Source organism: Bufo gargarizans, chromosome 1 (assembly GCF_014858855.1).
Source record: "Bufo gargarizans isolate SCDJY-AF-19 chromosome 1, ASM1485885v1, whole genome shotgun sequence".
Lineage (NCBI taxonomy): Eukaryota > Metazoa > Chordata > Amphibia > Anura > Bufonidae > Bufo > Bufo gargarizans.
This window is the reverse complement of record NC_058080.1, coordinates 167,664,455-167,680,417: the sequence shown is the minus strand read 5'-3', so window position 1 is coordinate 167,680,417 and position 15,963 is coordinate 167,664,455. Positions and strand designations below refer to the sequence as shown.

The 15,963-nt window shown below is 41.2% G+C and overlaps 1 protein-coding gene across 1 annotated transcript in view; it reads left to right on the top strand.

Moving 5' to 3' along the window:
- RXFP1 (relaxin family peptide receptor 1) overlaps positions 1-15,963 on the top strand; it is a 433,898-nt gene that overhangs the window by 270,818 nt on the left and 147,117 nt on the right. Inside the window, exon 3 of the mRNA XM_044297992.1 lies at positions 9,256-9,360. Within this exon, the coding sequence (XP_044153927.1) occupies positions 9,256-9,360 (105 nt within the window). The remainder of the gene's footprint in view (positions 1-9,255; positions 9,361-15,963) is intronic.

Genomic DNA, 15,963 nt, shown 5'->3' with positions numbered 1-15,963 from the left:
GTAGGCTTCTGCTGATAACAGCAAGCTGTTCTGTTAGGTTACATGACAAACACTTCAGCTATTAATACACCTTTTATAGTAAACCCTATTGAGAATTAAACATTTCCTGTTACAATGGTTATATAATTCAGAAGTATGTAATATGTCCCAAAACTCATCAGCATAGCTTTGTCGCCATGGAAAATCTTCCATTAGCTCAGATAACTGAGTGTGTATAAACATTTATGATGTGACCGCTAGTGTTGATCGCAAATATTCTGTTGGTTATGTATTAGAGAAGACACTAGTAGCTTGTGATGAGGCAGAACTTGCTTTACTTGTGTAGCTTAAGTTCCAAACATACAAAACATTTCAGCAAACTGTAACAGCAGCCATCTTGGTATAAAGAGAGAAAAAGAGAGAAAGAGAAAACAACAAGTTTTACAGATATACACAACTGGTAACCTTAATGTACAGCGCCATCTACTGGTCAAGTGATATTGATACACAATACTGTATATGGTACATGCTGTTGCATCCCCAACATTCTAATCGCAAATTTTTATTGCGAATATCGGCAAAATTTGCGAAGATGTAGAATATAGTGCTATATATTTGTTATTCGCGAATATTCTAGATTTATTTTTTCATCAGTAACCTCCCTTCTTGCTTGTGAGCCAATGATAAGGCTGCAATATCTTTGTCAGAGCTTAGCAACATCCCTAGCAACCAATAGGAAAACTGCCTTCCCCTTACTATATAAGACCCTCCCCAGCAGCCATTTTCTGCAGTTTTTTTGCAGTTCAGAGAGAGAGCGCAGTGTCATTGCTGTGCTCTGTGCTTTCATCTGGATCCTATTCCTATCCAATTGCATTAGATAGTTAGCTATATATATATATATTACAGATAGTGGGAGCTAGTCAGTGTAGGTTATATAGTGATATAATGTAGCTGATAGGTTCCAGTGCAGGGTGTTAGGTAGTGTGATAGGAATTACTGTTTCTCTGCTGTCCATACATACATAGTGATGTCACAACAATACTTAGTGCACCAATAAATATCTACTCAGACCTGATAAAATGTGAAGTTGCATGTATTTGTGCATTCGTGAAAATAATGACTGGAGATCACGAATTCTCGAATTTGCAACGTTATTGGGAATATTATGCGAAAAATTCATGAAATATCGCGGGAACTAATATTGCCTATGCCGCTCATCACTAGCAACCGCCTGCTAATCATCTTTATTGTGTAATCTGTCACACATTTGGCTTCATAAGCAACAGCTCTGGACAACAAATCTTCAATTATATTTAACTGAAAACTAGATTGCGTTAGGCCTGACATCACAACGGGCTGTCTCTCTATATACAGAAAAGTATGACAAACTCTTATCAATGGAGACACCCCAAGGCATATAATATCAGGAGCTTGTTTCAATGTTCTTCTAGAGATAAGTGAAATAATGAAGCATACTGTTCATCTTCTACTTGCTCTGATTACGTCAGAGTCCATATCCCTAAGTGTTGTTCAGAAATACTGGAATTACACTGAATGAAATCCATTTAAACAAGAAAAAGCTTACAGAGCTAGAGATCACAAAAACCATGTAAAGTTTGTGGCCTCGGGGTACTACAATATTGTATATAGTTATTGTTTTATACTGTTATGTATTGTGATGTATTTTGTATGGTTTTGGTTGTTTGGTTCAGCAAGGAATGGGTGGCAAATGCTTGGCAGCAAACATGGCTTAACCACACTGTTCCACCCCTCTTGGTGGGAGTGGGCTGGTCTTCTTTCTGCCAGAAGGGGGATTTCACACCAAGCTAGAGTGTGGAAGGGAAGTACACGTCTGTGCTCCTGTTCCTAAAGAGCAGGCATGCTCAACCTGCGGCCCTCCAGCTGTTGCAAAACTACAACCCACAGCATGCCTGAACAGCCTACAGCTACCAGCCTACAGCAGGGCATTGTGGGAGTTGTAGTTTTACAACAGCTGGAGGGTCGCAGGTTGAGCATGCCTGCCAAAGAGGATTCTCCATGAAGATCAACTTTGTTCACGCCTCAAGTAAACACAGACAGCGGTGTGAACAGCTACATCCAGCATCAAAGACACTGCTGTAAAGTGATTTGATTTGATTTAACTTTATTGTCATTGCACATGTATAATACAGGGTAACGAAATACAGTTTGCATCTAATCTGAAGTGCAATAAAAACAAGTTATATACAGATAAGGATAGTGTAGAAAGTAGGAATAGTTATGTACAAATAAGTTGATGAATAAATAAATAAGTTAAGTAATAAATAAGTTAGGGCACTTTCGCACTAGCGTTAAAGTTTTCTGCAATTGAGTTCCGTCATAGGGGCTCGATACCGGGAAAAAATGGCATCAGTTTTGTCCTAATGCATTCTGAATAGAAAGCATTAATACATTTCAATGGAAATTAATGCCGCATCTGGCATCCCGGCAAGTGTTCCGGAATTTTGGCTTGAGAAAATACAGCAGCATGCTGCAGTATTTTCTCTGGCCAAATACCGTAAAAGGGATGGAACGGAAGACATTCTGATGCATACTGAACGGATTGTTCCGTATGCATCAGGATGTCTTCCGTTCCGTCCCTTTTACGGTAATTGGCCAGAGAAAATACCGCAGCATGCTGCAGTATTTTCTCCAGCCAAAATTCCGGAACACTTGCCAGGATGCCAGATGCGGCATTAATTTCCATTGAAATGTATTAATGCTGGATCCAGTACCAAGTGTTCAGGAAATTCGCGCATTGATGTATCCAGTTTTCTGATCTGCGCATGTGCAGACCTATAAAATTGTAAAAAAAAAATATAAAAAATACTGGATCTGTTTTTCCGGATGACACCAGAGAGACAGATCCGGTATTTCAATGCATTTGTCAGAAACAAATGATCACCATTTGCATACAGAATTCCGGATCCCGAACTGCCTGCCAGATTCTTTTAACGCTAGTGTCAAAGTACCCTTAAATAAGTTAAGTGAGGGTCTACAACTAAGACACCCATCACCCAGACTACTACTAGGCCAGTACAATACTAATGTTAAATTGCAGCCAACCATCCTGCCTCCATTATCATAAACTGGTGCCAAAAGATTTCACATAAAATCAGTTGCTATTGAAAGTATTTGAAGTTCTACATTACACTCAGTAAAAATACTTTTATATGTTTAATTCTGGCCTCATTCTTTAATATTTAAAATCTCCAGTTGCAAGGATCACCAGGGAGCAATGGCCTGAAGGAGTACACTGTGACACAACACTTCATCAAGGCCATTATCACTCCCATCCTCTGCACTCCATCTCCGGGGCTCGCTGCAGTTGTCCTCACAACTTGAACTGCAATATGTTCATTTGCTTAATCTATATACAGTATATTAGAATGAATAGAAGTCCTCTTCTTTTGTTATAATTTTCTTTGCAATGATCAGTAGTGATTATATGAAATGGTGTTATTATTATTAAAGTGTCATCTTCCTCGCCTCCTAGCAGCCTGTAGCTCCTCTTTCCCTGCCTACAGATACTATGCTCAGAACTTTACATTGTCACCAAAAATCCATCTTGTGTAAACCGCTAAACAGACAGGGAGGGGGAGATACAGCTGCAGGTTCAATGAAACAGAATGAGGAGACGCAGCAAGGTTGAGACAATGCATTACTTATAGCCCAGAGGAGCTTACCCTCTGAACAGGCATGGATTAAGAAAATACTCATTGACATACATTGCATAGTTACATATTTAATATGGTTGAAAAAAGACATTTCTTTTCTCGTTAATAGAGAAAAGAAATAAGATCCAAAATCTGCATATTTCTGGCTGCAGTACATCTAATATACATCTACAGGTGTCGTAAATGTAGGTATTTCCAGCTCATACATTTATGGCATAACCACAGGATATGTTAGAGATGTGTGATAGATGCAGCTCCTGCAGCGAGCCCCTGGGGGAACTGGATCAGAGAACTGGAGTGCTAGTGGCCCTGGTCATGTGTCGCGGTGTACTCCCACAGGTTGCCACTCCATGGGGTAGGTGCAGTAAAGGAGGGGCACCCTATGTTCCTCCGGGGCGCTCCCTGTAGTTGTAGGTCCCTGCCTGGTCGTAGCTTGGGATTGCCCTTGATGTTAATGTCCATGTGGGTGCAAGCCAGGGCTTGAAAATGATGCAATGGCTAGTGTGTGGTGTTAGGGGAGGCAGTAACTAGGCCAGATCGAACTTAAAAGTCTATCTTTACTGTGCACCAAATAAGAGTTGTAGTACATCCAGCAATTAACGGTATGTAGGGCAAATTCCACCAAGATGCCCAAGCATGAGCAAAGCTAGTAGTTTGCAGCAATCGCCCTCTTAATTACTTTTTCTCTTGCTACACTGGGCTCTGGCCAGCAACCGTAATTGTAATCGTAATGTCTGCAATTCATACAGCAGTGTGCAGATTCAGTAATATGACTAGCCAAATCGTACCTGAAGTGTGTCTGAACTTGTGATCCCTCCACTGCAGCCAGGTCTGAGAATGCTGTACACTGATCACATTGCTGACTAAGGTGTTGTAGCCTCAGTGTCCTTAATCTGGGTTGCATATGATGCTTTTACTTGCTTTCCCTTCACAGCTGAAAAATCTGTAATGATCTATACTGGTTATCTTAATGACTCGCACTGTAGCCAATACTCCAATAGTTCTCTCTCTATTGAAGTGGCTGAGGACACATGGGAATCTGTTAGTCTCCTGAAGCATTAAGGCTGAATGTCTGGGGAAAGGAGCTCAGACAGTCTGCTCTCTATCTCCTCCAGAACACCAGAATATTCTGGAGCTAGGGGATGGGACCAGCCCACACCCTCAGCTCCAGAGAAGGCTGGGCCACGATAGTTAGTCTGGCCATGCCTGAATCATACTGGAACATACTGAGTGTTTCCTATTTCATAACAGTGAATCACACAACATTAAATGCACAACAATACCTTAACAGTACACTATCAAACAATTGCAGATACCCCATCTGGGTCCTGCTCTTCCAGTTCTGATCCCCCGACCACCACCTTGCCTGGAGAGGCCTCTGGTTGCCATATTAGGATGTAGAACAAAAGGAGATGTGACCATATAGCTCTCTTTATTGAGTTATATAGGAGCTATGGAAATGGACGAGCTTGCCCTTAACATTGTTGTCAGTTGCACTTTGGGATTGGCTCCTGTTCCTTACCACAGCATTCAACTGTATCATCATCCTGAGGACAGTGTTGGAGTTGAATGTTCCCGGAGGGGACCTGTGGCTGCCGGCCGAAAACATAGCTACCTGATGCTGCCACCAATAATTAACATTGGAAGCGTCAGATCGTTGTGTACCCGGACAGTGGCCATTCAGGCGTTTCAGGTAGACCAATGGTTAACTGCCTACTGGGAATCATCCCTAGGTCTATAGCTAGTACACGCTTTGATCCAATCTGAGTGTCTTCTCTTTATTTGGTAGATATTTATTAGATGCAACACTGAAACAGCTCTTTTTCTGGAAAATCAAAAAGTAAATGTTGCACGTGAATCTGTATCCCGAGGCAAAACACAACATGTTCCCAGTCTTCAAGTGTATCTGAACTGTCTGGGCACCATGAGAAATAATCAGTAAATTCTTTGATATAGAAAATGTTTACAATTTATGAGGTTTAAAACAGAGTGAAATATGCATATTGGTTGCAGGGTATGTATTATAGGGAAGCAGAAGCGGCAATTGCCCAGAGACCTTCAGCACTCCCACTGCCCTCCATCCTTTCACAGTGTACCTCCAACAATATAAAAGCATTAGTATAAGACCCAAAGATCCAATCTCCAGCTGACACTGAGGGCTACAAAAACTCTGATTGTCTGACAAGCTGTATAGAAATTATTAGAAGTGTTAAAAAATATCCTTGTCCGCCCCCCCCCCCCCCCTTCCGAGCAGCAGACATTGAAGGCCAATAGGGCTTCCCTTACACACATAAGCTTGATGTCAGATCCTATTGACATCAGTGGAATCTGCCTACCTTTGTGTAATGTGTATTTTCACCATAAATTAAAGGAATCTATGGGATTGGAAATAGATTGCTGCCTTCTATCAGAAACAGCTCCACTCTCATTCATTGGATGTGTCTGGTATTGCAGCTCAGCCCTTTCACTTTAATGAGGCTGTTTCTAGAAGAAAGTAGACATATTTTTCTAATCTCGTATAACACTGTTAGACTGCTTTCACATCTGCGCTTTCCCTTTCTGCTATTGAGATCTGTCATAGGATTGTCAATGGGGACAAAACTGGACTGAAGGGAAGACAGTGCACCAGAATGTGTTCTGTTCCATTTCATTGCGTTCCCATGACACACACAAAACGGATCCGTTATGACTCACAATGTAAGTCAATGGTGACAGATCAGTTTTCTCTCACACAAAAGAAAATGGATCCGTCCCCCATTGACTAACAATGGTTTGAGAGACGGATCCGTCATTGCTATTTTAGAGATAATACAACCGGATCCATTTTTAACGGATGTAGACGGTTGTATTATAATAACAGAAGTGGTTTTGCTGATCCATGACAAATCCAGCAAAAATGCAGATGTGAAAGTAGCCTTAACTGGCTGGTGGAGACCCCTACCTATTATGAAATCCAGCAGGCTGTTCCAACAGAGGTTCAGCCTGCGCCAATTCACTGTATCCGGCATAGCCGGGTAATGCCAGATATCCATTGACTATAATGGGATCCGACAGCAGAAATGCCAGTTTTCAGACATACAAATAAGTCCTGCATGCACGACTTTTTGTGTGGCTGAAAGCGGGCTTTGTGCCAGTAAGGGGGATCCCTGGTGGATCCCAAAGTAGTCAATGGGGATCTGGCAATTACCGGACTCTCACTACCGGACAGCCTGCCACATTTCATAATGCTGATGTGAACGTAGCCTTACTCTAAAACCTCTGCAGGGAAGATTGTATGGTGTAATACTCAGAAATGTATGCTGCCATTCTAGTAACAACTTAAATAAACATGCCACTAATTAAGCTACAAAATACGTAATAATCTAAAATAACTACTGTATATTATTTCTCTTTTACCGCCTGTAAATTTCACAAGTAACTAGCTCTTTCTACAATAAATAATGAAATATAACATAGCAAAAAAGGCTCATATTTCACTGTCTGACAGGATCAGGGGTCAGGGAAATGAAGCTACTCTTGTTCACATGAGTATATGTCTAGCTTTGAAAGCCTGCGAACATGTAATGAAACTCTTGATAATTCTGTCATATATGATTGATGAAACACCATCCATAGTACAAGTCATTCAGGTAGGGTTCATAACTAGACACCAGTTTGTCCAGCACATTGGATGCCATTAAAACGAGTGAAACAATTGCTGTAGTAAATCGCATTATTTCTGGTAGAAGAGAACTCATTTGTGCCAGGATCCACACTCCGTGTACATAAAGAAGACGCACCTATCGTACATTGGATTAACCGTTATCCATCTGTTCATCACAGCATTCCAGAAATAGATTTTCACCATCAGCTTAGCTGTATAAGGGCTTTGTCACCCCCAGACATCTGAGAAGCTCTGACAGACGTTCTTCAGAACCTCCTGCTTGAGGTTCTTTTGTTTTGCTTTCGTTTTCTCATCTCGTTAGCCTCTCTCAGCTGTCATCTAGTTGCACTGATTGCATCCCTTTAAATCCCCTCCCATACTGCATCACTTTGCGGTTTATACAACTTCCTGGAGTGTGTACATGCTGGATGCTACAATTGAAGCTTCTACAGATAAGTCTGTTCATTGATTTGTGTTTTCCTGTTTGCTTGATCCTAGGTGACCCTGACTCCCTCCGTATTAAGTGTAGGGAGCCGGTGGTCGTGTCCCCTCACTATTATAGGGTGTTCAGGTGTCATACAGTCGAGGCACGAGGGCATGCAATTTTCTATCCTAGAGATCTTTGCATTGGCTGAGCAGACAGGGAGAGTTTCAGGGCTTAAATAGGGGTCACCCTTTTGTTCCTTAGTTTCGGATCAAGCCAGTCAGATCCTTATTTGTAACTTCTTGTTTTCTGTTACACCATCCGTGACAAGCTTTTTGTGGGAAGGTTGTATTTGCTATGCTTATAATTAAAAAATCTAAAATTTAGGGGAGATTTTTTTTAATCCATCAATTATCATTTTTATGTTTCATTGTTGTTTCCTTTTTAAGGATGCCAGACAGGTGGATATAAGATCAATAAAGAGTACCTTAAAATACAAGAAAACCAGAGTTGACATAGTATAGCATTCTCCAAGTTTAAGATATGAAGTATGAGCTTAAAGACCCTGAACAAGGCAGTACACTGTTTAAAGTAGATATGTGCAGTCCTCATGTGAGTATAAAACAGTCATGAAGATATAATTTTTAATGATTTGATTCAGTATTTTCATGTAAAAAGCTGTAGCGATGCCGTCAGTACATAGATAAAGCCCATAAGTCCTGCTTCCATGCCCACACTCTCTGACAGCTTTTTCTATATGAGTAGAGCATGAGTAGCTGTCAATCACTCTTTGTGCGAAACTGAACTCAGGCTTTCTTTGAGTTCTGGAAATAGATTATTTCTACTAAAAATACTGAATCAAATCATAAAAAAAAACATACCGTATATAAAAATAAACATGTATCAGCACTTCTAAAAGTGCTTGAACTACTAAAATATAAAAATCACAGCAGATTTCCCCATAACAGTGCATCACAGCAGATTCCCCCCCCCCCCATAACAGTACGTCACAGCAGATCCCCTATAAGTGTGTCAGCAGCAGATCCCCCCATAATGTGTCAACATTATTTTAACACACCTCTGATTAAAAAAAAAAAAAATCTTATTTTCCTCTTCTAAAACCTAGGTGCGTCTTATGGGCAGGTGCCTCTTATAGGGCAAAAAAAAAACGGTATATATCCCAGGGTTACGCACTTTTATTCTATATTGCCCTAAGATAGGACTGCATAGGTCGTAGGTGGTTTGCACCTGAAACCAGAAGACGCTAAAGATAATAATAACCATTGCCTTCATGAATTCATCTCATTGCAGAAATACATAGCATGCTGGTAGTATAGTTTATACAGCTGATGTTGACAGGCGGTTGCAAACTAAAGTCAAAGGGGTTAAATAGAAGTCTTTGCTGGCAATCATTTCAGAGTCTGTGATAGCTAGAGATTGTCTTGTATCGTTTTCTTCCTCATCCTATAAGGCACTTATAATGACAGAAAATCTTTCTTTTTCAAAACTTCCAGGAGACAATAATGGGTGGTCACAGCAGCTTGACAAGCACTTTGAGAAACACTACGATAAGTTTGGTGTGAATATCTATGACTCTGAGATGAAGGAAGCAGAATGCTGTAAGTAGCCATTTCATTATACTGAAAGTGAGTGCAAGTAGCTTCCCATCAGGAATGTAGCAGTATCCTGAAATGTTAAACTACACAAGGAATCGGCAATCTATTTACTTATATAAAAGGGGGAGGATTTGAACTAGGGTATCATTGTCTTATTTACCTGTTATCAATGCTGAAATACATCCATATCATGGCAAGGTCGGTTTTACCCTAAGTTCACACCTGAGCGTTTTACAGCGCGTTCAAACGCGCTGTAAAACGCTCAACACGTGAAAACCAATGCTTCCCTATGGCCCTGGTTCACACTTGAGCGTTTTACAGCGCGTTTTACAGCGCGTTTGAACGCGCTGTAAAACGCCCAACGCATAAACAAGTTCCTGAGCTTTTTTTGGGGCGGTTGTCGCACGTTTTGGCCATAGACTCATTGGACAACACTGAAGTCAATCACACAAACGCACGTCAAACGCGCGTTTACTATTGCAAAAATGCGCATAAAAACGCGCGACAAATACGCGCGTAAAACGCGCGTCTCAGAAACGCTCAGGTGTGAACCCAGGGTAATAGAAAATGTGGCCCTGTGTGACAGGCAAAGTAGAGCCCCTCAGGTGCCATGTTTAATCAGTTTCATAAGCAACTCGCTCTTTTTACAATACATAATGGTAGGGCAGCAGGGCGCTGGGGTTGGAGAAGTGGGTATGCCAGGGCTGAAAATATTCTGTTTACTGTCAAATAACCTGCAGGAGATTGCAGGCCAGAACAGCAATAATATGCATATTGTGCCCCCCACCTAATCAGCCGAACCTTATACCAGCAACAACCCCTGTTTAAAGGTGCTGCACGGCTATTAACAATGAAGACCGACTATACAGTGCGGCCTTCATTATTAAATGTATGGCAGCACGGTCGATCAATGTGGCCGTACCCTAAGGTCTCTTTCACACGAAAGGGCTCTGTGCCGCATACGGAGATTCCGCAATTCCCGGGTCACCAGACAGGTGCATTCCCCATCACGGATGCGGACCTATTCACTTGAATGGGTCCGAAAATCTGGAGAAGTGGTGCGGAAAGGAGGCACGGAACCCCACGGAAGCACTACGGAGTGCTTCTGTGGTGTTCCGTGCTTCCGTCCCGCAAAAAGATAGAACTTGTTCTATCTTTTTGCGGAACGGACGAATCGCGGACCCCATTCAAGTGAATGGGTCTGCGATCCTCATGCGGCTTCCCCACGGTCGGTGCCCTTACATTCGTGGGCAAGAGGCCTAAGGCTATACCTGATTTATAGCAATTTGTGACTAATTAATTCGTAACGAATCAAATTTCTTGGCAAACTTCAGCAAAGTTGACAAATCAAATTTTTCAAAACTTTGCTCATCCGTACGATCAATCACTGTTATCTGAATTTTTTCCCCACAAAACTATATATCAATCTGCTCAGCTCCTCCTGCTCTATAACATGCTGCCTGCAGATTGCACTTGGTGGTGACAGATGCTCTATAAGTTCTCGGAGAGAAGGGTTCATAAAAAAAAGGGGGGCCCTGGGAAATTGTCTAGTTTGTTACCAACTTAAAACCAACCCTGTATTATACAATTATGGTGTAGCAAAATATTCAAAAAATATTTGTAGACTCTTCTGACTTTTATTTTCCATTGAGTTTTACTTTGTTTTCCCTTTATACTCTTCTGTGGAGTAATCCGTAGATTACTTTGAAGATTGTGGTGCAGTGGAGTATTACAATGTACAGACTTTTTCGATCAATGTTCAAGCCAGTAAAAAAAAAAACATGTACTAATTTGGACAAAACTGTGTGACATAATGTCCTGTACTAGGATTCTCTGTTACAGTCACAGGTCCTAGGTCTCCAATTAAGGGGATGCAGTGCTGACTAATGAGATTATAAAGCAAGGTTATTATTAAAGTTCCTTGCTTTGTTCTACAACTACACACTATGCAAATAATTTTGGTGAGAAAATTGTTTTTGCAATTTGGTTATATAGAAATTTGTATACATAAGCAAATCTTTTCTTAGAAGCAATACTGAAAAGTACTTACTGAACACTAAAAGAGAACGCGACACCTATTTTTTTTGTGACAGTGATTCCTTTTTTCTTTAATGTTTTTATTTTCTGATTGTAGGGTTTTATTCAATTATCTGTGCAAGATTTCAGAGGCAACCATCTTGCCTGAGCTACTGTTCACAGCATTTATAGATCTGCTTTAGAGCAGCCACCTGGGCCACAGACACAATAGACTACAGGTGACCTCATTGACTTCTATGAGAGTGTTTTTAGACATGTTGTATGACCTGTGCAGAGGTTACTGTACAGGGAGGGGGTGTAGATAAGCTATGACATCGCCTATTGTGATTACAAGATTCTGTGCTATCTATACAGAGGTTTTGTCTTTGTAATCTCGCCTCTGATAATGAGACGTCTGCTTGAGCTTTATACGTTTCTGTCGTATGTGTTTGGGCGTATAGTTGTTGCATATGTCATAGCTATACTTTTCTGCACATACAATACATCAGGAAATGCTCCCAGAGTATACACTAAAAATGGTGTGAACAGTAGTAAACATGATAAAATATCTATACAAATTATCTATAATCATTCACATGGAGTTTTTGGAAAATTTTTGTATGCACTTTTTTTGAGCCAAGACCAGAAGTAAGTCCAGCAGGAAAGAAATATATATATATATATATATATATATATATATTATTTTTTTTTAAATGCATTTCCTTTTTTGTATCCACTCTTAAAAGGGTTGGCCCATTATAGACAATGGTGTACCCACATCTAACAGACAATGGGGGCATATCCTAGCGATGGGCCAACCTGTCTATGATGGGCCAACCTCTTTAAGTTTAGCTCTTAAACTGCATCAAAATCTACATTTTTGGTTTCAGCTATACCAATACACAGACAAAAGATAATTGAATTATTGCCCATAAGGATGGTACTCATGTCATTTGAGTTAACGTGGTATTGTAAGTAAGTTTTCATATCTCTCTGAAATTACCTGGTGTATGCAGACACGTGATCTATTAACATGGTAGCACATATGCATGCTTATGGGAGTAGTGGAAACCAGTAATCTAAGAGCTGGAGTATAATAATCTACATCCAGTAGTGCCCTCAACATTGCTATTTATGTTATTCAAGCCATTGTGTGGATAGGTTGATTGAGTACTGTGCACCTAAATAAATGTGATACCTGTCATAAACTGTGCTGTTACTTCCCTCTCCTCCACTGGCTGCATGCCTTTTGACCAAAGTGCCTTGTACAGATCTGCTCTACAAATTCAACTTTTCGATTTTGGCTGCAATCCACCTCTGCTATGTTTCTGTGTTCTGCTTGAACCCCTCAGCCACACCTACTTTTCCAACAAAACAAGGAATACCTATTTCTTGGGACTAAACTTAATTTCTATGCAACATCATGCTTTCATGGACTGCTTTAGGTAAACTCTACTATTTAATGTATGTTTCTTATAGCAGTCACTGCGTCTCATGCTGATCTCATCTACATTCTCCTGGTTCTGGTCCCATCCAGCTTGGTGTCCTTGTGGATTCTGCCTCTTAACACTAAGTTTCAAGTCTGCTTCTGGTTTTGACTCCTTATCTAGTTCCTGACTTACCCATGGATACTATTTTTGCTGTTGTGTTCATGCTCTATTCCCTTTGCAGTGTTCCTGATAGAGTCCAGTTATAAGTGGCCAACCTGGATTCACATTGCCAGCCTGTCTCCTGCTACCTGCTACTAGCTTGTGTCTTGGTGCCCACTACCAGCCTCTGTCTTGCTAACCACCTGCCAGGCTGTTTTCTTCTACCAGCTTGTGTGCCGTTACTCCACTACTCCTCAGTTATATACTCAACTTTGCTTCTCCACAATTACCAACTAAGCCCTGTTGAGCCTTTTTTGCTTATTCCTGGACTGCCTGGTTGTCTTACTATTTGCTCATACTGTATGTTAACTTGACATCTCCGTTTTGTTCTTAATGCTGCATCCGTCTGCCAACTGGTAATAGCCCAAAGATCCACATTACCAATCTTTAAATACATTACTTTATCCTGAGACTTGCTTGTTTCATTCTTGTATCATCTGCCTGATATCAGCAAAGTAATATTAGTGCACCACAGAGACATTAATGGTAGTAAAACAATAAATTGAACAGAGCATATGTGCTATAACTAGAGATGAGCAAATTGAAGTAGACAAAGTGGAATTTGATTTGCAACGAATGCGAATTTCCCCGCGCTTCGTGGTAACGAATCTAATTTTTCCTAAAATGGTGGCTACACGTGTGAGGTCTGAGAACATGGGGCAAGAAACTCTGGGAAGGCTGGATCACCCTGATTGACATGCCTGCATGCAGCCAATCAGCAGCCAGCCTTGCGATGTCACAGCCCTATAAATATGGCAGTCATTTTAGATTCTGCCATTTTCCAGCGTTCAGAGTGCAGGGACAGACGTGTGAAGGCGCTAGGGAAAGCTATTGGAAAAACTATTGTGGAAAAAAAAGACAAGAAAATTATTTATATGCGCAGGGAAAGGATAGGGAGGAATCATTTCACAGCATCTTAGTGCAGGGAGAGAGGTCAGAAGGAGCTAGGGGCATTGATAGGAAAGTGATTTACAAGTGCAGGAAATGATTATATGGGGATCAAAATACTCATTAGACAGCTCTGTCATTCAAGCTTTTTGAAAACTGGGCTGCAAGTCTTATGTTGAAAAGCCTTTAGAGGCTTATGTCTTAGTATCTTATTCAGTACTACAAGAAAAATATATGCACACTGCACTGTTGCAGTTATTTCTGGTAAAAGCGTATAGGGGTGTATTTCAGTAAAATAAGAAAAATAAATACGCACTGCACTGTTGCAGTTATTTCTGATAAAAGAGTATAGATGCATATTTCATTAACCCCTTAAGGACACAGGACGTACCGGTACGCCCTATTTCCCGAGTCCTTAAGGACACAGGACGTACCGGTATGTCCTAACTTAAAATCAGGATTCCGGCGCCGCGGGGGTTAATCGCAACGGGATGCCGGCTGAAATCATTCAGCTGGCATCCTGTCACAACGCTTGGGGGGGTCATATGACCCCCCCGTATCGGCGATCGCAGCAAACCTCAGGTCAATTCAGACCTGCGGTTTGTTGCGATTTCTGCTGTTTCTGATCGCCGCAGTCCCTGACCGCGGCGATCAGAAACTTTAGTGTGGCCCAAATATATATGTATCACCCCCCCTGCACCCCTGCATGATTTTAGCCCGGTGGGAGTTGCAGTGGGGGAGTTGTGGGTGGTGTGGGAGGCGGGCGGTGCGGCAGGCGGGATCGCGATCCCCCGCTTGCCTCCCGCCGAATAATCGTTGGCTTCTAGTGGGAATACTAGGGTGTCAGCACATTGCTGACACCCTGGTATAAACGGCTGACATCTGTGAATGGATGTCAGCCGTTTAACCCTTTCCATACAGCGGTCCATACGGACCGCTGTATGGAAAGAGTTAATAGTAAGATGCGGCTCCCTCCCTCTCCCATCGGGGGGCTGCTGTGCCTTTGCAGACCCCCGACAGGATGGGGTGACAGAGGGAGGGAGCCCCGGTCCTTACCCTTCCCCGTCTGCGAAGTTGTGGCCACAACTTCGCAGCGGGGGAAGGTTCCCATGGCAACAGGATGCCTTCTCAGGCGTCCTGCTGTCCATGGTGATGAACAGATCTGTGCTAGTGTAAGTAAAATACTATATAGGGTTCTGTACTGTATTATACAGACATCAGACCCACTGGATCTTCAAGAACCAAGTGGGTCTGGGTAAAAAAAAAAGTAAGAAAAAGTGAAAAAAAAGTGAAAATCAAAAAACACATTTATCACTAATTAAAAATGAAAAAAATAAAATTCCCTACACATGTTTGGTATCGCCGCGTCCGTAACGACCTGATCTATAAAACAGTCATGTTACTTTCCCCGCACAGTGAACGCCATAAAAATAAAAAAATTAAAACTATGATAAAATTGAAATTTTGCCCACCTTACTTCCCAAAAAAGGTAATAAAAGTAATCAAAAAAGTCACATGTACGCCAAAATAGTGCCAATCAAACCGTCATCTCACTATGGAAACACTAAAACATGATTTTTTTTGTTTCAAAAATGAAATCATTGTGTAAAACTTACATAAATAAAAAAAGTATACATATTAGGTATCGCCGTGTCCGTATCGACCGGCTCTATAAAAATATCACATGAGTTAACCCCTCAGATGACCACCGTAAAAAAATAAAAATAAAAACGGTTTAAAAAAGCAATTTTTTGTCATCTTACGTCACAAAAAGTGCAATAGCAAGCGATCAAAAAGTCATATGCACCCCAAAATAGTGCCAATAAAACAGCCATCTCATCCCGCAAAAAATGAGACCCTACTTAAGACAATCGCCCAAAAACTGAAAAAAACTATGGCTCTTAGGCTATGGAGACACTAAAACTTTTTTCGTTTTAAAAATGAAATCATTGTGTAAAACGTACATAAATAAAAAAAATTGTATATATATTAGGTATCGCCGCGTCCGTGACAACCTGCTCTATAAAATTACCACATGATCTAACCTTTCAGA